Genomic DNA, 22910 nt, shown 5'->3' on the forward strand with positions numbered 1-22910 from the left:
TATGTTCACGTACAAAGGAGTAATATTCAAATATTAATAATATAATATACAGATTCCTTGTATGATATAAGCTGTTTTGTCTTTTTGTATTGTATTCAATATGGCTCTGCTTTCTTTTTTCCCTTGGATTCCCTGCTGCTCATAAAACAACCCCATGAGGCAAATGATCACTTTTAATAAAGGTAATTGCTTTTTTTTCTTTTTTCTTTTTTGGTGAATAATTGCTTTCTTATTTATTTATTTATTTATTTATTTTCGATAAATGGAAATTGCATTACTTACAAAAGACATCCGGAACAACGGAGAGAAATGGGAGCTCAAACAGATCCCATTACATCAGTAGATGCAATATCAAGAAAATTGACAGGAATGCTCTTCACATAAGAGTCAACAAAATAAACATTACAGCAATTCAAAGGAGATTTTGCAACACTATCAACTAAAATATTGGATCTTCTAAAATATTGAATCTGTGAGGAATAGAAAGAAATTCATATATGATGTGCCAGCCGACGGATTCTCCTTCACCACAAAGTAAGAATACCAGTCAACATTCCGGTTGCTTTCTTATCCTTGAAGTGACCATATGGATGCTGGAATATAACAATGTGATCTCCTTGTTTTAAAATATGATTTTTTTAAAAAAACTTTTTTTTACATTTTTTTGGGTCCTATTATTATAGTTTTAAACTAGACAAAATTTAAATAACTTTAATAACAGAAAAAAAAAAAAAAAAGGAAAACGCTCTGTCTAAAGCAGCTGTAGCCCAGGTTCAGAGAATCACAAGTCCTCAGGCTAATTAACATAGAACTGTTGAAAAATTGCGAATTATATAAATAATTTACTAAACCAAAAAAAGAAAAGTCTCATTTAGTAATTTAATGTTGATGTCTATCTGGTCCCAACTCGATAGATTGTATAACTTTTTTGTCAATGTTCAAAGAATCTTTTGACAGTAATAATAATAACAATAAAGACAAAAAATAAATATAAATAAATAAAGTAACTTTTATTAAAGAATGTAAGGGTTTCGTTTATGTAATTTTCAGAAAATACAAATGTAGATCTGCAAATTCTTTAAAGCAAAGGGGCTATTCCTATATATATTAAAAGATAAACATATACTTGCAAATTTCTTTTCCTTTTTTTGGAAAAATAGTAATGGATTCAAATTCAAGAAAACCAGATAAGCCTCATGTCGTATTCCTTCCCTTTCCAGCCCAGGGCCACATTAAACCATTGCTAAAAGTAGCAAAGCTCCTCCATTACAGAGGTTTCCACATAACCTTTGTAAACACAGAGTTCAACCACAAACGATTTCTCAAATCTCTCGGTCCAAACTCTCTCGATGGCTTGCCGGATTTTCGATTCGAAACCATTCCCGATGGCCTCCCACCTTCAGATGACGATGCTACACAACACGCCCCTTCCCTTTGCGATGCCATTAGAAAAAAATTAAGCTTGCCTCCATTTCTTGACCTCCTTAAAAAGCTTAATCCACCTGTCACTTGCATCTTCTCCGATTGGCTCATGCTCTACTCCGTCGAAGCTGCTGAACAACTTGGTGTTCCTGTGATCATGTTTGTTAGCTTCGCTGCATGTGTTTTCATGGCAATCAGTCACTATCCAGCTCTTGTTCATAGAGAATTTGCCCCGCTAAAAGGTATGTACAAGATATCCTGACTTAAAGTAGAAATAAGTCAAAATGCAGTGCAAATGGCTAATTTATCCTGAATTTAAATCTTGATATTCAATCAATGATATATACGTATATTGTTCGTTTCTGTTAGCCGCTATTGTGCAGATTATCTTGGGTCTCTCTAGGCATCGGCGTCCTATTACCAATTTTCCATTATTGGAAAGACCAAGTTGACTTCTGATACATACGGCGTAGTTGTGATAATTAGTTGTTATTTGTGAGTATTATTTTGAAAAATTATATGTAATTTACTTAGATGCTCAGTAGATAATTGGACTTTAGATATTCGTTTGTGTGTGTATATATATATATATATATTTCATTATTACTAGGCGTTGTTGCCCAAATTATGTTGGGCGTCTCTAGAACCAGTAATAAGACGTTTAGTTGTGATGATTAGTTGTTCCTTTGTGAATTTTATTGCTGGAATTATATGCAATTGGACGTAGATGCGAAATACATAGTTTCTGAATGTGTTTAATCGTATTGATCATGAATTATACATAGTTTCTGAATGTGTTTAATCGTATTGATCATGAATTATACATAGTTTCTGAATGTGTTTAATCGTATTGATCATGAATTATATATGCAGATGAGGAGTGTTTAACAAATGGGTTTCTGGACACCGTCATAGATTGGATACCAGGAATAAAAGAAATCCGTCTGAAGGATCTCCCAACCTTTTTTCGAACAACAAATCCGGAAGACAGCTTGTTCAACAATATGATGGAAGCAGCTGCGATAAGTCATAAAGCTTCAGCAGTTGTTATTCCCAGTTTCGAAGAGTTAGAGCCGGATGTTTTAGACGTCATGAAATCATCAATGAAGTCTCTAAACGTTTATACGATTGGACCTCTCCAACTTCTCCTGAACAATGTACCAGAAGACATGAATTCCAAGCACATCGAAGACAGTCTTTGGAAGGAAGAAAAAGAGTGCCTCCAATGGCTGGATACAAAGCCACCGAACTCAGTTGTGTATGTTAATTTCGGAAGCTTCGTAGTGCTTACGCCGCAACAACTGGTTGAGTTCGGTATGGGACTTGTAAATAGCAACCAAGCGTTCTTGTGGATAATTAGGCCGGATTTGGTTGCCGGTGAATCGGCGGTTTCGACGGCTGAGTTTGTGAGAGAGTTAGCCAATAAAGAAAGGGGTTTGATAGCAAGTTGGTGTCCACAAGAGCAAGTTCTAAATCACCCTTCGATTGGAGGATTTTTGACACACTGTGGATGGAATTCAACGATTGAGAGTTTATCCGCTGGAGTGCCTATGCTGTGTTGGCCATTCTTTGCAGACCAACAAACGAATTGCAGATATAGTTGCAGAGAATGGGGGGTGGGAATGGAGATTGAGAGTGACGTAAACAGAGATGATATAGAAAAGCTTTTGAGAGAGCTAATGGAAGAAGGAGAGAAAGGTAAGAAAATGAAAGAAAAGGCTATGGAGTGGAAGAAATTGGCTCAAGAGGCCGCTGGTCTGAATGGTTCTTCTTCCATTAACTTTGATAGGTTAGTGAAAGAAGTGCTTTCAAGGAAATAATATGACATAAAACAAAAGTGGTTCTTCTCGCTTTCATTTTCGCTTGACAATGATTATGTTTTTTTATTTTTATTTAAATATGTGAATGATTAAAAAAACAAGAAGAAGAAGAAGAAGAAGAAGAAGAAGAAGAAATACATTAATAGTTTTCAATTAAGTATTTCTATTTTTTTTTTTAAAGAAAAAAGATTTAACCTTATGGCCAATTTCATTAACTTTGTAGTTAGGCGATAAGTCTAGTTATCATTAATTTAGAGAGGAAAAAAAAATTTTGATGCCCAAATACCTAACACCATTGGCTAGTTATAAGTATATATAATGTACATTTTATGTAATGTACCACATTCAAATAAAGTAGTACAATATTAATAAATTAAAACCATCTTTAAAAAGATGGCAACTGGTAGAACTTGTGTTGGAGCTTGGCACACTCTGTTGGTTCTACATATGGGGGGTTGGGAGGAGGATCTTGTTCTCATTTCAAAGATAGAGATTTATTTTATTTTTTCTTTCACGATGGCAAAAAAATGGAGGTTAATTTGGCAGTCAAGAAGAAAGGGAATGAAACTGTTAATGAACGCATGTCTAGGGATGGCAAAAAAACACACAAGAGAATCGAAACATGCAGTACCTCATCCCTAATGGGATGGGTTTCCCTAATTAAATAGGGTACCAGGGCAAGGATTGAGCAAAAAACTGTGCCCTAGCATGGGGTTGTATTAGAGAAATTACCATCAGTTATATATCTCAGTATCAGAGCTATGTCGTATGCTTTTGTTACTTGTTCACATAAGAATTAGTTTATGTTAAGGAAGATTGTTACACGTACTCAGCCACATATTGTTCATCTACTGGTAATAAAGGTTTTAGTCGGTTAAGTCTATTTTTTGGTGTATATAAGCTTTGCTATATAAACATTTTTCTCTGTATTTGAAAATTGTAATAAAAACGAAGCCTCTAGATTCTTCTCTCTCTTCCTCTTTTCTCTCCTTTTTTTCTTCATCAACTTAAGAAAACCCTAGCTTGATGTTTCTTCTCTTGGTACCAGAGCCACTTTCCATGGCAGAAAAACAAAGCTCGATGCTAGCAATCTCTCCCTTTGCCAATAACATCATCAAATTAGATGATTCCAATTTCTTCATTTGGAAATCGCAGATCCTTCCAATCATTAAGGGCCATAGGTTCACGAAATTCTGCAGTACTCTTCATAGAATGAGTTCATCAAAGGTTAGAATTAGAGTTTGACTTCTTCCTCTCTAATTCTCTCTCTTGCAGCTCAACGATTAGCTACTCAGCTCAAGAACGAGAAGATTGGGAAATTCAAGATCAGTTTCTTATTGGTTGGCTCAAAGGCACCATTGATAGAAAGGTAATTGGGCATTTTCTTGGTGCTGATACTACTCATAAATTATGGATAGGTGATTGTTAATTGCTATGCAACCAAGTCTCATAGCCGTGTTTTGCATTATCGGAAATTGCTTCACAATACTAAAAAGAATGATCTCTCGACTGAGAATTATATTCTCAAGATGAAGGATTTGTTGGAAATTTGGTCGCCACTGGTGATAAAGTCACAGAGCATGATCTAATTTTGTATATTCTTGGGGGCTTGGGTTCTAATTACCAACCTATCTCTACTACTTTTAAGGTACGACCTAATTAATATACTCTTGATGAGATTCAACACTATTTGCTCTCTTATGAATCTAAGTTTGAAGAAGCTAATTCTATTGTCAACCTTGAGTTGAACCACAAAGTAGCTCATTTGATTTCTGAACCTGGTGTTAATTCTGGTTCCTTCATTTCAAATCCTTGAGTAGTTGGTATTCCTAATATGGTACCTTTATATGATTCCAATACACACTTTAGCTCTTCTACTTCTTTTGATAATGTACAAATGGTTATGTCCCCTGTTGGTTATGGTATATGTGGTCCTTTTTTTGGCTTTTATGGTTATGGCTATTCTTCTTTATCTTTTCCTGGATCTCATGATTATGCCAATCAAGTTTTTCATGTTGTTTAGCAAGTACTGGGTCATGGTACTGGAAATTTCTATAGAGGCAGTAGTCGAGGTGTTTATGGTCATAGTGTTGGCAAGTTTTCAATACACACTTGTCAACTTTGTGGACTTTATGGACATATAGTAGCTTATCGCTATCATCATTTCAATGCTAATTATGTGGGAGGTGCTATACCTACTTAATTCTCAATTCGGATCTTAGACCATGCTATCTCTATCTATTGGTTCCTCTATCTCTCCAATCATTTTCCTCCACCAGCTGCTCACTTTCCTCCTTCAGCTTCTTCTATTTCACATACTAGACCACATTCTTATTCTCAATCCTTACCATTGCCATTTTTGGGATCTCACTCACATTAATATCCGGTGTCTTCTACTCTGTCTCAAGGTCATTTGGTTTGTTCTTCATCTAAATTCACTCCCATGGTTTCTCCAGCTAACTCTACCTCTTCAATTATGGTTGTTTCTGAGAAGTTTTGCTAGAAATTGTTAATCTGCAACACCTTTGACTCTTCTTGACCAAACTTGGTATTTGGATAGTAATGCTACTGATCATGTGGTGGCTGATGGTAATTCCTTACTTTAACAAATAGCATATGAGGGCAACAACAAGTTAATGGAAAATAGGCAACACTTGGATATTTCTCATATTGGTAACACTTCTATACTCATTGGTACTACTGTTATTCATATTTTGAATATTTTTCTTGTCTCTGGTGTTGCTAAGAACTTACTAAGTGTTCCTAAATTAACTCATGACAACAATTTAACTGTTGAATTTTATGGCCTCTTACTGCATGTTAAAGGACCATCTAGGGAAACCATTTCTCCAATAAGTGTCTAATAAGAGTATATATAAATTGTTGTTGTTGCCTTCTTCTAAATTCTCATTACCAATTTCTTTTTATTGTCAATCAAGTCCTGTTAATTCGTTTCACTTCTTTTTCACCTCACACTACTGTTTCTTCTACTCATACAACAAACTCAACTGATGCTTTATCAAGTGTTAGCTCCAATTATCATACTTCAATTGTTCCACCTATTTCTGATTCAGCAACTGTTCCAATTGTTAATTGTGATTCTTTTTCTTGTAATAGTTACAATGCATATGCTACATTTGTATCGAATTTTCCATGTTGTCACAATGGCTTTGTTTCTATGCGCAATAAATTGGCACATGAAGAAAATTCTTCTTGTACTTCATGTGTGTCTTCATGTACAGATAATCAAACTAAAAAGCCTACTTCATTTCCTTTTCAACATAATATTTTTTTTCTTTGAATTCCAGCTCTATCTTTAATCCTTCAAATTAGGTTCTTTCTATTTATCCTACTAATGCTACACTAACCATTTTTGCCACTGCAGAGTCCTGTGTAGATCTCAATACATTACATAGAAGAATAGATCATCCTTCTAGTGCTATTTTGACAAAAATAATGAGCTTATGCAATATTCTTCTTCTAGACATTTAACAGATTTATGTGAAGCTTGTCCATATGGTAAACAACATTTCATCAATTTTCCTTCTTCTCATCCTCGTGCTTCTGAACCCTTGGAACTTATTCATACTAATATTTTTGTTCTTCACTAATGTTTTCTCGTGAAGGTTTTCATTAGTACATTTAATTTCTTGATGATTATACTAGATATGTTTGGATTTATCCAATGAAACTGAAATCTAAAGCTCTGTCTTTGTTAAGTTTCATACAATGACTGAAAGATATTTTGATAGCAAGATTCTTCAACCTTACTGGGATAGTGAGTATTGTTCTTTTCTTCCATATCTCCAAGTTTTCAATTTCATCATCCAATCCTTATCTTCATGTTCAAAATGGTCGTGTTGAGAGAAAACACCACCACATTGTTAAGGTTGGTATTAGTCTTTTAGCTCAAACTAATGCCTCTTCTTTATTGGTGGGGTGTTTTTCGTTGTTCGGTTTATATCATTAATAGGACTACTACTCAAGCTTTGTAGTAGTCTATCCTTTATAATTTTTTTTTTCCCAAAGCGCATATCTATAATTTCTTTTGTGTTTTTGGCAGCACATACTATCCTTTTTTGAGATCTCATAACAGTACTAAATTTTAGTTTCATACGCAAAAATGTGTCTTCTTGGGGTACAATCCTGACTATAAAAGTTACAAATGTCTCAACTCTTTTGGTTGCATTTATATTTCTAGTTGTATTCATTTTAATGAATTTGAATTTCCTTTTGAATATGATATTAATTTTGTTCATTTCGTTCTCAAACTAATTCTTTTATTTCTTCTTCTTCTCAATATGATTTAATTTATACCATACCTTTGTTTGTTGTTCATTGTACTAATACATCCTCTATGTTACCATCTTCATCTATATCTGATCTTAATCATTCCAATCCATCTTCCTCTTTTGTGTCCTCTCTTTCAACTATTAAACTTTATGTTGATTTACCCTTGTCTGCACCTATCACTTTCATGTCCTCTCCTTCATGTTTTCATTCTTCATCTATTTGTTCTCAACACACTTTTTCTTAAGCGGTTGTTCAACTAATTCACTAGAACATTTCCTTGTCTCTTTTTTACCTCCTCAACCACATTCTGCACCTCAATCTACATCTGTTCATCCTATGATCATTAGATCTAAGGTAAGTATTCATAAACCTAAAGTCTTTTCAGTCACTAATCATCCTTTGTCTCTTGTTCCTTTTTCTTACATTACTGAAGCTGAAATTGTTTCTCAAGTTCTTTCTGACCCTCAATGATAAGTTGCAATGAATAGTGAATATACAGCACTCATGAACAATATAATACTTGGTCGTTGGTTCTTTATGTTCCTGGTATGCATGTAGTAGGCAATATAAATAGTTTTTTAGAACTAGATAGAAGGCTGATGGTTTAGTAGAGAGACTTAAAGCTCATTTGGTAGCAAAGGGATTCCACCAAACCCTTGGTATTGATTATGCTAAAACCTTTAGTCCAGTAATCAAATCAGCAACTATACAAGTCATCTTAATACTTGCTTTATTAAATCATAGGCAAGTTAGACAGCTAGACTTCAATAATACCTTTTTGAATGGAGATTTGCTTTAAGATGTTTATATCATACAACCACAAAGCTTTGTTAGTAAAGAAGCTCCTATTTACGTTTGTAAACTATCAAAGTCATTATATGGTTTAAAATAAGCTCCACGTGCTTGGTTTGATAAATTGAAGAGTGTTTTACTTGGTTTTGGTTTTAAAAATTATCAAGCTGATACCTCTCTTTTCATTTTGAAAACTAAAATTGCTTATATTCTCATATTGGTTTATGTTGATGATATTCTTGCCACTAGAAATAATTTAGACTTCATTTAGCAACTCATACAACAATTAAATGTTACTTTCTCATTGAAAGACTTAAAAGATTTGCATTATTTCTTGGGCATAAAGGTTACATGAACAACTAGTGCTATGATGTTGAATCAATCTAAATATACATTTGATTTGCCGAAGAAGACAAAGATGGATGGTGCCAAGCCTATATCTTCTCCTATGTGTTCTAGTATCAAACTTTCTTAATATGATAGGGACTTATTTCTTGAACCGACTATGTATAGAAGTATTGTAGGTGCCTTGCAATATTTTTCCATAACAAAACTAGATATCTTATATACAGTTAGTACTCTTAGTCAATTTCTTTAAGCACCAAAGTGGTATATTGGAAGGCATGTAAGTGGGTGCTTCATTATCTAAAGGGAACTTTAACATATGGTCTTTGTTTTACAGCCAATTCTCATTTACAAGTTCAAGGTTTTACTGACTTTGATTGAGAAAGCAATATTGATGATCACAGGTTAGTGAGTGATTACTGTGTTTATTTGAGCTCCAACTTGATTTCATGGAGTTCTAAAAAGCAACATATAATTGCTAGGTCTTCAACAGAAGTAGAATACAAAGCATCAACCCATATTACAGCTAAAATTTGTTAGCTACAAAATTTGTCTCAATAACTTCAGTTTAACATTGCTTGTCCAACTATATGGAGTGACAACACAGGTGCAGCAGCTTTAGCAACAAACCTAGTTCTGCATGCTAAAGTTAAACGCGTTGAGCTTGATTTGTCTTTTGTGCGTGAGAAAGTGGCTTCTAAGTCTTTAGAAGTTAAGTACATACCAACTGAAGAACAGCTTGCTGATATCTTCACAAAAGCTTTTGGAATAACAAGGTTCTTATACTTAAAACAGAAACTTCATCTTCAAGACACCAAGACAGCAACAATGGCTTGAAAAGGAGGAAAATGATAAGAGTTTAGAAGGTTCTCTTTGAAGGGGGATATTAGAGAAACTACCATCATTTATGTCTCTGTATTAGAGCCATGTCATATGTTTTCTTTAGTTGTTCACATAAGAATTAGTTTTATGTTAAGGAAGGTTGTTACATATACTTAACCACGAGTTGCTTATCTATTGGTAGTAAGGGTTTTAGTTGGTTAAGCCTATTTTCTGGCATATATAAGCTTCGTTATATATACAATTTTCTCTGTATTTGAAAATTGTAAATAAAACAAAGCCTCTAAATTTTTTCTCTCTCTCATCCTTTTTTTTCTTTCTCTTTTATCTTCTTCAATCGAAAAAGACACTAACTTACTGTTTCTTCTCTAGGCGGAGAATGGAGTCCTTGCCCTGATATATATTGATATATATTTTGCATCATGTTATATTTTTAAAAATTGTGATGATGTGTCACTTAGTTAATTGTATTTAGTATTGGAAACTAAATTAATATTGTTAACTTCAAGGTAGATTTGGTGCCTATGTGTAATTCTTGACATGATAATGCATTTTGCTATATGTGTGAGTAAGGGTGAACTAAATATTCTTTCTAACTAGAGTTATGTAAAAAAATGAGCCTTTATTTAAGCTTTACTGTGAGATGCTGTTTATAAGCTTGAATCTATATTCCTTATGAAGATTAATGCAATCTAGACTTCCTTACTTGCCCGTGGATGTAAATTGTTTTATTAGTAGTTGAACCATGTAACTCTTGTGTGTTTTGCTTCTCTTTCTACTGTTTCTTCTTGTTTTCATTTGTATTGCTAGTTTATCTTTGTGGTTGTTGGTTTTGTTGTTTATGGGTTTATCTAGTTGTTAAAATCCTTATTATATATATATATATATATATATATTAAGTTTATTTATTTGTTAAAGCCCTAAAATTTGTAATTCAAAAAAAGCCTTTTTCTTTTCTTCTATATGAGCCCCAATGCAAACCACCATAAATGACGCCTCCACTTTCACTCGATCAATCGATCTACACAAGGTATTGATCATCGATTGTCATGCCATGACTAGTCATTCTTCATGCCGACCACCATCCTTTTTTCTCATGATCAATAAGCCACATCTTGTTGTTCAAGCTAGATTTACATACCTCTCGGTGTTTATGATTGAAATTCAAATCATTTTTGGTATAATTGAGGAAACCTTTCTTGTTTATGCATTTTGATAGTCACTAGGAAAGCCAAAAAGAAATGAGTGCAATATTAATTTTTTAATTTGATGTATTTAGAGGAGCTAGATTTTTTATCTCTTACTCTTTAACTTAAGTTTTAAGTATTTTTTATTCTTATTTTGCTTTATATTATTATAATATTTTTTTTTTTTTTTTTTTTGGTTCATATTCTATTTACAGAAGAAAAAGGACATGGCACTAGAATTTTTATTTTGTTTTATTTTTTAACAACGATGATGCAGGCGAGGAAATTAGATCCCCATCCTCAACGACCACCCCTAATTCTCAGAGGTAGCTAGGGAATGGGGTAAATAATTCCTCATGGGGACAAGGATGGTAATTCAATAACTAGCTTTGTCCCACCCCATTATTATGCTATACACGTTGCTGATTTTGCTTTCTAGCTACATGCAGTATTATGACATTCCTTTGTTAATTCCTTTGTTATGTGTATGAGCTTGGAGTATACCACCATAATTGAAAGAGAAATTTTTAAGTATAGTATTTGTTTTGAAAAGGAATAGTATGGTTGTGGAAATGTTGATTATGAATGCTATATTGTTAGATTTTAAAAGATATACCATATAAGAAAGTGATGAGCGGGTTTTGTGCCTTAAGGATGTTAAAGGATCATGAGATAGTTTCGTTCTCCCTCCGTACTATTTGATGATGTTTCAGGATGCTATACACTACCTGGCAACTCAAGATATAGTATGCTACATTATATGTTTCAGATCTTTTCATGATTTTCTACGTTTTAATAATTATTTTATGGATATTCGTGTATATTGTTTATGCCAATATCAAATTTATGTTTAAGTTTAATTATGACATTTTAAATTGTTTAAAAAGAAAATCCTTGTTTTATAATAATTTTTTGGGACATAAGATGAGTTTTGTAATGCTTTTAGAGGGGAAACTTTTCAAATAGTGTTAACGTGAGGTTTTGATAGATTTGTTATCCAAAATAAATCATTATTCTTTATAGTACTAAACCACTCACTGATATATATTTGTCAAACATTTTAGTTTTTTAATTTGTTTCCCTTGGATTCAAGCAATTAGCAAGCTGCTTTTCTTGTGCATCATTTTATCAGTTATCTTCCACATTAGCAGACTCAGTAATATTTACTACTCTTTTATCATTGTAGCACTCAATATATCTTTCTATTATCTTAGACCTTTTAAACTGTTTCTAGTATGCTTTGAATATAGTGAAGATGGGTTGCATATGCATTTGGTAACTTGTTAAACTTATTTATGTTGTAGTTGCAATTATGGTGCTGGATGTTGACTATGAAATTTTAGTTTGAAGGTTGTGTTGATGATATGAAAAAATATTGGAGTGTATTTTTATTTGGAAGAAACATTTTAGGTATCCATAATTTGATAAGATTTCATCGAGTTTTCTGTAAAAATTGTAGGTTTTTACTAGACAAGACTAACTGAGAATCCTGGAAGGATTCCTAGGATGGGTGGTCCTATTAATACAAATATATTCAACTAACTAGATTTAAATGTATTTTTATATTGAAAACTAAATTATTTTCTTATAGCATAAACACAAATATTTAAAGTAGAATAAAATTTATTCATAAATTTCATCAAGTTGTTGTATTAATTATAATATTTGATGGATAATGTTTAATCAACAAAATATTCAAACCATAAAAAAAAAAAAATTTATTTAGTAAAATAAAAGTTTACCGGAAAATATGATTAAGATTGGAGCTTCGAAGATATTTAAATCTCTTCGTCAAATAAATTGTATTTCTAAGAATTAAATAATACATATGAATAAATTAAAGTTATATGTTTTCACTATAAAATATATATATATATATATATATATAATAATTTTGTAGTACAGACGTTTATAAATACGATAGTGTTTTTGAAAAAATTATTGTTTTTATATGATAGTATTGATAATTGTTTTTTCAAAAACCGTCCACACCATAAAAAAATCATATATATATATATATATATTAATCAAACAATATAAATATATTTAGCTAACAAGAGTTTAAGTAATATACTTCAATTCTTGTTATCTGAATATATTTATATTTTTTGATTGATATGTAGGGTTCGTTTGGAATATATATATTAATCAAACAATATAAATATATTTAGCTAACAAGAGTTTAAGTAATATACTTCTTGTTATCTGAATATATTTATATTTTTTGATTGATATGTAGGGTCCGTTTGAAATAGTTGATGAAAATAGAGGTTTAGTCTGCACAATTTTGTATAATAGATTTTTTTTGAAAAATAACTATTATTAAAAAGTTAATAAGCGTTTGACTGTAAATAAAAAAACTATATTAAATGCTCAATGAATTTCCATATAAGCTAAAATAGCTGTATTAAATATTTATTAAGTTTTCATATAAGTTAAAAAAAAAAACATAAAATTTAAATTTTTCTAAAACAGTTTAAAAAAACTATTTTTTTGTCAATAATGTTTATCGATTTTTATCAAATATTTTTATTTTTTAATAAAAAAATTTTTAGTTTTCAAATAGAACTTTTAATCCTAACTCTGCCAAACAGGCACGTAATGGTGGACCTTGGAATTATTTGCAGAGGGGGCAATGCTTTATAATCTAATGACACTTTTCTCTTCTTTCCTTTTTATTTTTTATTTTTTTATTTCTGGGGATTTATTTGGACATTTATATATACAAATATATAACTTTTTTTCCCTATATTGTAGCAAGCCCAACTAATTAGATTTTTTAATAAATTGAATAGGTTCCCATTTTTTTTTTTTTTGTAATTCTATTTTTTTAGAACACTATGATTTTAATATTTTAATAATGATTTGAGGTTTTCAATAAATACATTACAAATTTACATAAAAAAATAAACATAATCCTCCCTTGAAGTTAAAAAAATAATAATAAAAAACTATTTTATTGAGAATTTGAAAAAATAACAGTAAAACTAGCAATTAAAATGAAGAATTGGTATCCCTATAATTAAAGCAACACATAATAGTCGTTAAATAAATATTTATTTTTAAACAAATATAGTTTTTTTTTTCAATTATAAAATTTAATCACATTAAATTATTGTAATTTTTAAATAATCATTATTTTAAGATTTATGATTATTAACTACTATACTATATTGTTAAAAATGAGTTATTATGACTATATTTAATAATTATGATTATAAATAAGTAAGAGAAAGAATAAAAAAATAATAATAAGACAAGTTTTAAAAAAATCTATTAAATTTGCAGTGTAGAAGTAAACTTAAGGGGCACATGTTAACATTCACCCAAAAAAAAAAATGATGGGGCACACCTGGGCTTGCCTGTGTTTGTATGCATTGAACAATTTACTATTGTTTAATCCAAGTTATACAACAATTTAATATTGTTTAGCGCAAACCAAAATCTACTAGAAAATAATATTTTTTGAAAATTCGTGTTAAAAAAAAAAAAACGAAACAAAAAAGCCAAAAAACAAACCTTTTTGATGGAAATCATTACTCACATTAGCATATTAAAAAAAAAAAACAAAAAACAAAAAAAAAAACAAAACTTTTTTATTGTTTTATTTTTTGCTTTTATAGTTATGAATGCATAACAAGAGAAACTTAAAACCACGTGCCATTCTATTAAATTTTAGGTAAATTATAAAAACACCCTATCTAAATATTTTATTTCACATTTAAATTTTATTTTTTGTTATTATTGCCCAATTTTCATTTGTATTATACGTATACATATATTATGTAAGGTAACGATTTTCGGTCAAATTGTGCAATTTAATAATGAAGAAAGATTATTATATATATATATATATATATATTTATCTAATGACACAAACACACTTGCCTAAAATATTTTCACAGAGATATATTGTAACTTTATTTAATAAAACATAAATGAAAATGAAGAAAAAAATGTTCAACATCATAATGGAAACGCCTTTATGAGAGAGTTGAATAATAAAAACCACTATTTACTTTGAAATATCACGAATTTGAAATCTTTATCTCCAAAATTTAAAAATAACAATTAAAAAAATATGAATGGAAATGGAAAAAAAAGAAAAAAGAAAAAAATTTCAATCAATCTAATTCTGAAAATTTTAAACTTCTAATATTTTACCATTTAAAGAATTGAACAGGGTAATAATATCATTTTATGATTTTTTTTTCCTGAGTATTTTATGGTTAAAATTTAACATATAACTATGTCCTTTAATATAAAATTGTTCTTTTGCAAAATATTTAAAATTCAAGGCCAAGTATATATACGTAATAATAGCAAAAAATAAAAATAAAAACATATGTAAATAAATTAAATTATAGGGGCGTCCTCTTATAATTTACCGAAAATTTTACAACCACACACGTGGTAGTACTGGTACTAGCATAGTCTAATAGTAGTAGCCGTCGTCTATTAGTTGTCAAAAGCATTGGCGTTAACTTATGAGATGGTACTGTGGTCAACTGGGTGAGTTATGACCACTAAGATCGTAGATTCAAGAGGAGGCAGGTAAAGAAGAGCAACACTTCAAAGCAGCAATAATAAAATCGATCTGTATATTTAACTCTTATTTTTGCTTTGCAGAATCTAAGCAGCCAAACAACCAAACCAATGGGTTCCAAAGAAGTATCACATCCCAAGCCTCATGCAGTATTCGTCCCCTACCCAGCCCAAGGCCACATTAAACCAATGCTTCAACTAGCAAAACTTTTCAACCATAAAGGTTTTCACATAACCTTCGTTAATACCGAATTCAACCACAATCGTTTTCTCAAATCGCTTGGTCCAAACTCTCTTAATGGCTTCCCTGACTTCAACTTTGAAACCATTCCCGATGGCCTACCACCTTCTGATTCGGAATCAACCCAAGATATCCCTTCTCTTTTCAATTCCATCAGAAAAAACTTAAGCTTGCCTCCATTTCTTGAGCTCCTTGCAAAGCTCAATAGCAGTGCTTCTTCTTGTTCTTCTTCTTCAAATAATAATAATAATAATAATAATGATATTCCTCCAGTCACTTGCATTGTGTCGGATCGTCTCATGCTATTCACCATCCGTGCGGCTGAAGAACTTGGGATTCCTATTGTATTGTTTATTACAATAGCTGCAAGTGTTTTCATGGCACACAGCCAGCTTCCAGCTCTGGTAGAAAAAGGACTAGCCCCACTAAAAGGTGATGATATTAGAATATCCATTATAGATGGATTGATTATGTCTCGTTTTGTAAGCTTTTTTTTTTTTTTCTTCCTTCTATTTAATAATTATGTGTTATTTGCTTGATTCAATATTTGTTAGTTAGCAATTGTTAGGGGGAAAAATGAAAAATCAAACATTTGAAGTAAGGAGATTACACAGCATTCATTAGTCCAAAATAAAAAAAAAAAAAAAAACCAAAAACGAATGCATTACCAAACGATAATTGAAAGTAGCAATTGGGGATTTTTTTTTTTTTTTTTTTCATTTTTACCAAATTATGATGCTTGTTATATTTGTGATGCAGATGAGGTTTTTTTAACAAATGGGTTTTTGGACAAAGTAATTGACTGGATTCCGGGAATCAAAGACATCCGTTTAAGGGATATTCCAACGTTTTCCCGGATTAGAAAACCAGACGACATCGTATTCAACTTCCTGTTGGAAGCAGTTCAAGCCCTTCCCAAAGCTTCGGCATTTGTTATACATAGTTTCTATGAGCTAGAACCTGAAGTTATTGATGCTCTCTCATCAGCTACAGCAAATCCAAACATTTTTGCCGTTGGGCCTCTTCAACTTCTTCTCAATCACATACAACAAGACTCCTCCTCTTCCTCTTCCTCTTCCAAACAAATTGGATACAGTCTCTGGAAAGAAGAAACAGAGTGCCTCAAGTGGCTTGATTCCAAGCCACAAAACTCGGTTCTCTATGTGAATTTTGGCAGCATAACTGTTTTGACACCGCAACAACTCTTGGAGTTCGGTTGGGGACTAGCAAATAGCAAGCAAACATTCTTGTGGGTAGTTAGGCCTGACTTAGTTATAGGTGATCAAGCTGTTTTGCCACCTGAATTTGCTGACCAAATTAAAGAAATGGGTTTTATAGCAAGTTGGTGTCCACAAGATCAAGTTCTAAATCACCCATCGATTGGAGGGTTTTTGACACATTGTGGTTGGAATTCAACCATTGAGAGTTTATCTGCAGGAGTGCCTATGCTGTGTTGGCCATTCTTTGCGGACCAGCCAACGAATTGCAGACTTATTTGCAAGGAATGGGGAGTGGGAATGGAAATTGACAATGATGTTAAAAGAGATGGAGTGGAGAAGCTTGTGAGAGAGTTAATGGAGGGAGAAAGAGGTAAGGAAATGAAACGCAAAGCCTTGGAATGGAAGAAATTGGCCCAAGAGGCATGTGGTCAAAATGGTTCTTCAGCATTAAACTTGGACAGTTTGGTCAAGCATGTTTGTTCATAACTGTTATTATCTTTTTTTTTTTTTTTACTTTTTTTTTTTTTGTTGTTTTGCGCTCTTGTTCCTTTTTGTTTTTTTTGGCTTGGTTTTAGTTTTTGTTTTTCCGATTTTGTTTAAAATGCAATGGCATGCAACTGGATTCCTCCCTCTGTCATTTAATCTAAAGGGTACTAGTTAACGAATAATCAGAATAATGAAGGCAGCCACCTTTTTTTTTTTTTTTTTTTTTTTTTAATAATTTTTATCAAGGCCGACATTTTTACCAAATTAACATCTGTTAGAAGAAATATATATTCAATGTCAAATTCAAAGTAGAATGAATTTGGGTATGTATTATTATTGTTATTATTATTTTTTCGAACTCTGGAAGTTGAGGGATGGAAATTTAAAATCTTTATCCATTAAAATAATTGTTGAACTATCCCCCAAAAAAAGAGTTTTAAGTATTTGAGAGCTGGGCAAGTCGGGAATGGTCAAATTATCTAGACGGATAAATTTAAGTATTTGAGAGTCATATGCATGCTAGTAATGGTCAAAATATCTAGAGCCAGAGCTAAATGTTGATGTTCTCTGTTCAGGATAATGTGAATTGGTATATAGATTTTCCAGTTGAAATTTTCTCAGGCAAAGATTCCAAATTTGAATTTTCCGTCCTGTGTATATTAGTTACTATTTAGTGATAAATATAATAACACTCAAATAAACCGCAATTAATCTAATCACTGTTTGTCGAAGTAATTTTCAACTTCAAAGCTGAAAAGGTATGGGTGCATCAGAAAAATCTTAGAAAAAAAACAAAAGGGGTATAGTACAAAGTTGGGCCTTATGAAGTGGTGTGTCTTTGTTTAGGGTCTGGTGATGTGGATCCTCGGCCTGTCCATAATCATGGAGTCCCATTGCCATGCAGTACGATCAGCAAGCTCCCTAAACCGGAAAAATAATAATAATAAAATAAAATAAAAGATTATAGGACATCAGCCATGTGTCAATTCTCTAGCTGCGTTTGTTTGTTTATATGGATGTCAATAAGTATCCTGTTGGCCTGGTGTAAAAAAGGCACTAGTCATGCTAAAAGGTCAATAAGGAGGAAGAAAATGACAAAAGCAATAATTAATGGCAAAACTTAAGGAATTGTTTGTTAAGTTCTAACATACATAATGCAAATATAATCAATTGTTCAGCATACAGTCTTCATGATTAACACATAATCATAAGCCTATATTTAATAGGTACACCTAGAAAATTAGAAAACTTACCTTCAAGTGTAGTTCATTAATTCTTAGATTCAATGTTCCTTTTCTTGCAAGAATTGAACACCCACTGCCATCAATAGACAAAACCTTCTCAAAGAAATCGTCGTTCAGTCTTTCACTAAGCACGCCAGCAAAATCAATATGCCTTCAAGTCCTAAAAACCGTGTATGGATAATATCATATCTGCACACCCAAACCTTTTTATTTTAACGACAAAAGTCATGTCACTACTAGAAAATCACCTTTCGCCGACAAAACAGTATTGTCGGGAAAAATCAAAAATTCGTCGGTAAAACACGACAAAAGTCTAGTCACATGATCTATTCATTTATTTTGATACAGAATAAAATAATAATATATACATATATATATATATATATATATATATAATTATAAAGATGAATCAATTGCTTTCTAAAATAGAATAGATTTTTTAGTATAATAAACTAATTAAAAAAATTTTAAAAAATAATAAAGGATCTCATTACAAAAGTTAATAAATTAGTAGTTTAATCACATCACTAACATAAATAAACTTTATACGTGAGTTATATGATTATAATAGTCTGCATATAAAATTTAATAAACTAATAATTTAATTCTATTATTAGTGCAAATAGATTTTTATAAGTGAATTATATAATTATGACTAGTCCGGATATGAAATTTCTAACATGTTTTGTCTTTTTTATATATAAATCATGAATGACTATTAACTTTTTAACTTTTTTTTTTTTTTCGGAAAGGTTATTCATGTATGCATAAGAGTAGCAAATTAGAAGATCAAAATAAGTGATGTTTTTCCCGTAGAAAAGGTACTAACTTAATGCATGTAGAAATCGATGTACGTGCCTCATAAATTAACTTTTCTTTTCCTGTTTTCCTAATTGATAATCATATCATATTATAATTTTTCTATATCTTATTTAATTAAAGTACGAGACAAAAGCAAAGTTAATTTCATTATAGGATGACCAAGAAAAAAAAAATCATGACATAATTCATGTGTGCTTTCCTCCATATCAATTACATGCGCAGAGGGATAAATCTTTCAAATTGTATCTTTCCCATGAGAAGGATAAATTAAGACTCTGATTGATAGGCAGGATATGGCTTATCTGGTGCCCTTTTTGTTTTAGGATCTCTTTACATGCAGAGAAAGTGAAATTTCCAAGTATGCCTATACAGTTTAATGAATTTCAATTTTAAAATTCAGTTTAAAATGTCTAATGAAAAATATCAATCCTACTATTTAAAAACTAAAAATAATAGAGAATTGCTAGGAGTACAATAAGTCTACCAACATGTTTATGAGTGTGCAAGTTTTATTATTTAATTGGCTAAAATATTACTATAATTTAATTATAGATAAATAAATTTTTAAAATAAATAAATAAAATTAAAGATAAATCAATTAAATAATAATATATGTACACTTAGTATATATATTAGTAGACTTCTTAATACTAATTAATTACAGTATTATTTGAGTTAATAATCCATCCAAAGTTAATTAAACAATTTGTGTATGTATATCAATATTTATAATACTACAAATATGATTAAGCTTGATCCAAACCATAATGATTGGACTTGAACCTCTTTGATATTGGTCAGAGTCCAAACTTACCAATGCGTCCTAGTTCTCCAGTCAAAAGTGAACGAAAAAAGTCCTCTAGTCAATAAACTAACGTGCATAATCAAAGTAATAAACACATAATATTTCAAATGGATCTCTACTTTTTCAAAATGAAGAAGAAAAAAAAATGCAAGTATGAATGTTCAACATATTGAAGGCGCAGATTTCTACCAGATGAATCTCTGTCAGCAATAGTACATATTCAATGTGATCAAATAAGAAGGATAATGGGTTTTAAGCCTCTGAAGGAATAATATGTGGCCGTCTAATGATATATATATATATATATATGTAGAGATATCTAACTGATTTTCTCTCAACCAAACAGTGTATTGTAGATTTTCATTTGTCTTCATGAGAATCTAAAAAAAAAAATGTGCATAGCTAGCTAGCGATAAAGTTAACTTCATTTCGTATAGACAAGAAAGCAAAAATATTACTTCACCTTAAAAAAAAAAAACAAAAAAGTAAAAACATTGACAAAAAAAGCAAAGAACATATTTACCCAAAAAAAAAAAAAAGTTAAACATCAATTTATTCATTTAACTCGGCAAATAATATTTATTAGGGAAGAAAAAATCAATATATCACATATCACAATATCTAGATTCCAAAAAGTGCATCACAGATTATAAATTATATAGAACTCTTATATCACATGACAATTGTAAGTAGATCAAGAAACACAGTAAAATAAAAGTGTATGACTTTGATACCGATGGTTGGTGCTATGATAAATTAATCTAACATGTTCAGCACTAATCACCCATGGATCATACAAATAATATTTCATAGTATTAAACAAATAAAATTGATTAGAATCACTAAATCTCCAAAAGAAATCATTGATAATATATTAATTTGTGATCCTATAAAATAGAAAACAATGTAATAAAAATGGAAAATATGTTGTATATATTCTCACAGACTTACCATCCAAATAATGCCACAACCTTTTAAAAACTGAAGTCATGTATAAGTTATATGGCTTATCTATTATTTTAACACACACCAAAATAATAATTAATAATTAATAATAATAATAATAATAATAAATTGGATAAGCCAAATGGGCTTCAAAGAGTTGGTCTTTCAGTCTAATAGAACTACTAAAATATTACAGAAAGTGTGTGGTCAATGGCTCTATTACACAAATTAATGAATAAGCTAGTCTCGTTACTGACACAAATAAATCCTATAAGTGAGTCATTTATTATGGATAGTCTACACAATATATATAATATTCTCTCACTTGTACTGTATAATCATTACATATAACAACAGACTTACTTATTATATAATCTCTCAAATACAAAATACTATTTCATCTAAGTTAATAGTATACCAGCGGAGCACAACAATACAGTAGACTAGGAAGTAGAAATTCCCTCGATAAATCTTCCAAAATAAAATATTATTTCAACTAAGCACTTCGCATGCCATAAGCTTAGTCTAAGTAGTAGATATTTCTCTTACCACGTGCAATACCTAAACGCACAATAGCATTTCATTCGAGTATACTGTATACTAATAGGATAAAACAACATACTCAAATTAGATAGTAGGGACTCACCATAGTATATGTGAATTAACACACACACACATATATATATACAGACTAAAAGTCTTAAAATAGGCCTGTAAACATAAAAAGAAAAAAAGCAACATTATATGTAATAAATATCTCATAAACAAATAAATAATGATCCACATACATCAATTTATTGTGTACCGATAGGATTCAATAACATACTTAAATTAGGTAGTAGGGATTCACTATGATACATGTAACAGTCCAGTCCACCTGCATGAGATATTATCCACTTTAACACTAAGGAATTCTCTTACAATCCAGCCTTCACGGGTTTAAAACGCATCCCAAGGGAAAGGTATCTACAGCCCCTTATAAGGCATGTTTCGTTCTCCTTTCCAACCGATGCGGAACTTCACATACATGTAAATTAGCATACATATACAGACTAAAATTCTCAAAATAGGCCTGTAAACAAAAAAAGCAAGAATATGTGTAATAAATATCTCATAAATAAATAAATAATAATCCGCACACATCAATTTATTGCTCAACAATACAATAATCAACATAGATATCATTGTAAACTACGTAATAAACTTCCACTAGCGCACAGTGGTCTTAATTGGTCAACAATCTCATACAAAATACATGCTCCTCAAATATGCTTGGTAGTAAGACTTTAGTTAATGGATCTACCACTGAGTTGTAAGTTGCTATGAGCAATAGTAATGAGGCTCTTTCTAACTTTCTCTTTCGTGATGAAATACATTACATTGACATATCTCACTCCTTGTCTACCTTTCAAATTGTTAGAAAAAGACATTGTTACAATATTATCACATAAAATCATGATAGGAGAATCAACCACTCTTGAGTAATAAATAAAATTTTGAAGCCAAACTACATGAATAGCTGCCTTATAACATGCCACATACTTTGCTAAGTATATGAAAGATTTATATATATTAGTGTGGATTAACTTCAAAATATCTCTATACCTAACAATTTTATCCTTCCTAACTTTTGAAGTCAACTTGCCTTATACACATTCCCTTGTACACATTCAATACAAGTTGACAAATTGGTAAAGTCAAAATTAAAAAGTATTCTATTCTTCACCAACCTTTTCATTACGTGCCTAGGAATATGCCTCAATGCATATGCCACATAATAGATGAATTATCATTAATTTTTAGACTTTTGGAAGCAACAATAGGAGTAACAACAGTATTAACAAAAGAACTGAGATCATTATCAAATAAACTAATTTGATATAAATTGCCACATAAATTTTTA

The 22910-nt window shown here is 30.9% G+C and overlaps 2 protein-coding genes across 11 annotated transcripts; both read left to right on the forward strand.

The window, feature by feature from the left end:
• Positions 1 to 1145: 1145 nt before the first annotated feature.
• On the forward strand, positions 1146 to 11559 carry LOC107416783 (7-deoxyloganetin glucosyltransferase-like). Of its 9 annotated transcripts, none has more exons than XM_060816527.1 (5): positions 1146 to 1664; positions 2296 to 3211; positions 4518 to 4611; positions 9010 to 9076; positions 9280 to 10073. In XM_060816527.1, exons 1-5 carry the CDS (start codon positions 1163 to 1165, stop codon positions 9507 to 9509), a joined length of 1809 nt encoding a protein of 602 aa, XP_060672510.1. In that variant the 5' UTR covers positions 1146 to 1162; the 3' UTR covers positions 9510 to 10073. The 9 variants fall into 9 exon arrangements, 7 of the variants coding, with proteins under 7 accessions (XP_060672510.1, XP_015880798.3, XP_060672511.1 ...); XR_007240323.2 differs by lacking the exons at positions 9010 to 9076; positions 9280 to 10073 and adding exons at positions 4739 to 4890; positions 10977 to 11559 and having other exon boundaries at positions 1147 to 1664; XR_009638703.1 differs by lacking the exons at positions 9010 to 9076; positions 9280 to 10073 and adding an exon at positions 4291 to 4423 and having other exon boundaries at positions 1147 to 1664; positions 4518 to 4646.
• Positions 11560 to 15148: 3589 nt separating this feature from the next.
• Positions 15149 to 17337, forward strand: LOC107416782 (7-deoxyloganetin glucosyltransferase-like). 2 transcript variants are annotated; one of them, XM_016025310.4, is made up of 3 exons: positions 15149 to 15253; positions 15329 to 15917; positions 16245 to 17337. In XM_016025310.4, the coding sequence occupies exons 2-3, from the start codon at positions 15356 to 15358 to the stop codon at positions 17189 to 17191; spliced, it is 1509 nt and encodes a 502-aa protein (XP_015880796.3). In that variant the 5' UTR covers positions 15149 to 15253; positions 15329 to 15355; the 3' UTR covers positions 17192 to 17337. The 2 variants fall into 2 exon arrangements, with proteins under 2 accessions (XP_015880796.3, XP_048327098.2); XM_048471141.2 differs by lacking the exon at positions 15149 to 15253 and having other exon boundaries at positions 15260 to 15917.
• The last annotated feature ends 5573 nt before the right edge of the window (positions 17338 to 22910 follow it).

The sequence above is a fragment of the Ziziphus jujuba genome, chromosome 4, assembly GCF_031755915.1.
Source record: "Ziziphus jujuba cultivar Dongzao chromosome 4, ASM3175591v1".
Taxonomy (NCBI): domain Eukaryota; kingdom Viridiplantae; phylum Streptophyta; class Magnoliopsida; order Rosales; family Rhamnaceae; genus Ziziphus; species Ziziphus jujuba.

What these genes read in the sequence shown, in the direction of transcription:
- LOC107416783 (XM_060816527.1), top strand. Translation starts at nt 1,163, where the DNA reads ATGGATTCAAATTCAAGAAAACCAGATAAGCCTCATGTCGTATTCCTT. An exon ending in AAGGCACCATTGATAGAAAG is followed by an intron (nt 4,612 to 9,009) that starts GTAATTGGGCAT and finishes TTTGTTTTACAG; the next exon opens with CCAATTCTCATTTACAAGTT. An exon ending in AGCAATATTGATGATCACAG is followed by an intron (nt 9,077 to 9,279) that starts GTTAGTGAGTGA and finishes GTGACAACACAG; the next exon opens with GTGCAGCAGCTTTAGCAACA.
- LOC107416782 (XM_016025310.4), top strand. Translation starts at nt 15,356, where the DNA reads ATGGGTTCCAAAGAAGTATCACATCCCAAGCCTCATGCAGTATTCGTC. An exon ending in AGGACTAGCCCCACTAAAAG is followed by an intron (nt 15,918 to 16,244) that starts GTGATGATATTA and finishes TTTGTGATGCAG; the next exon opens with ATGAGGTTTTTTTAACAAAT.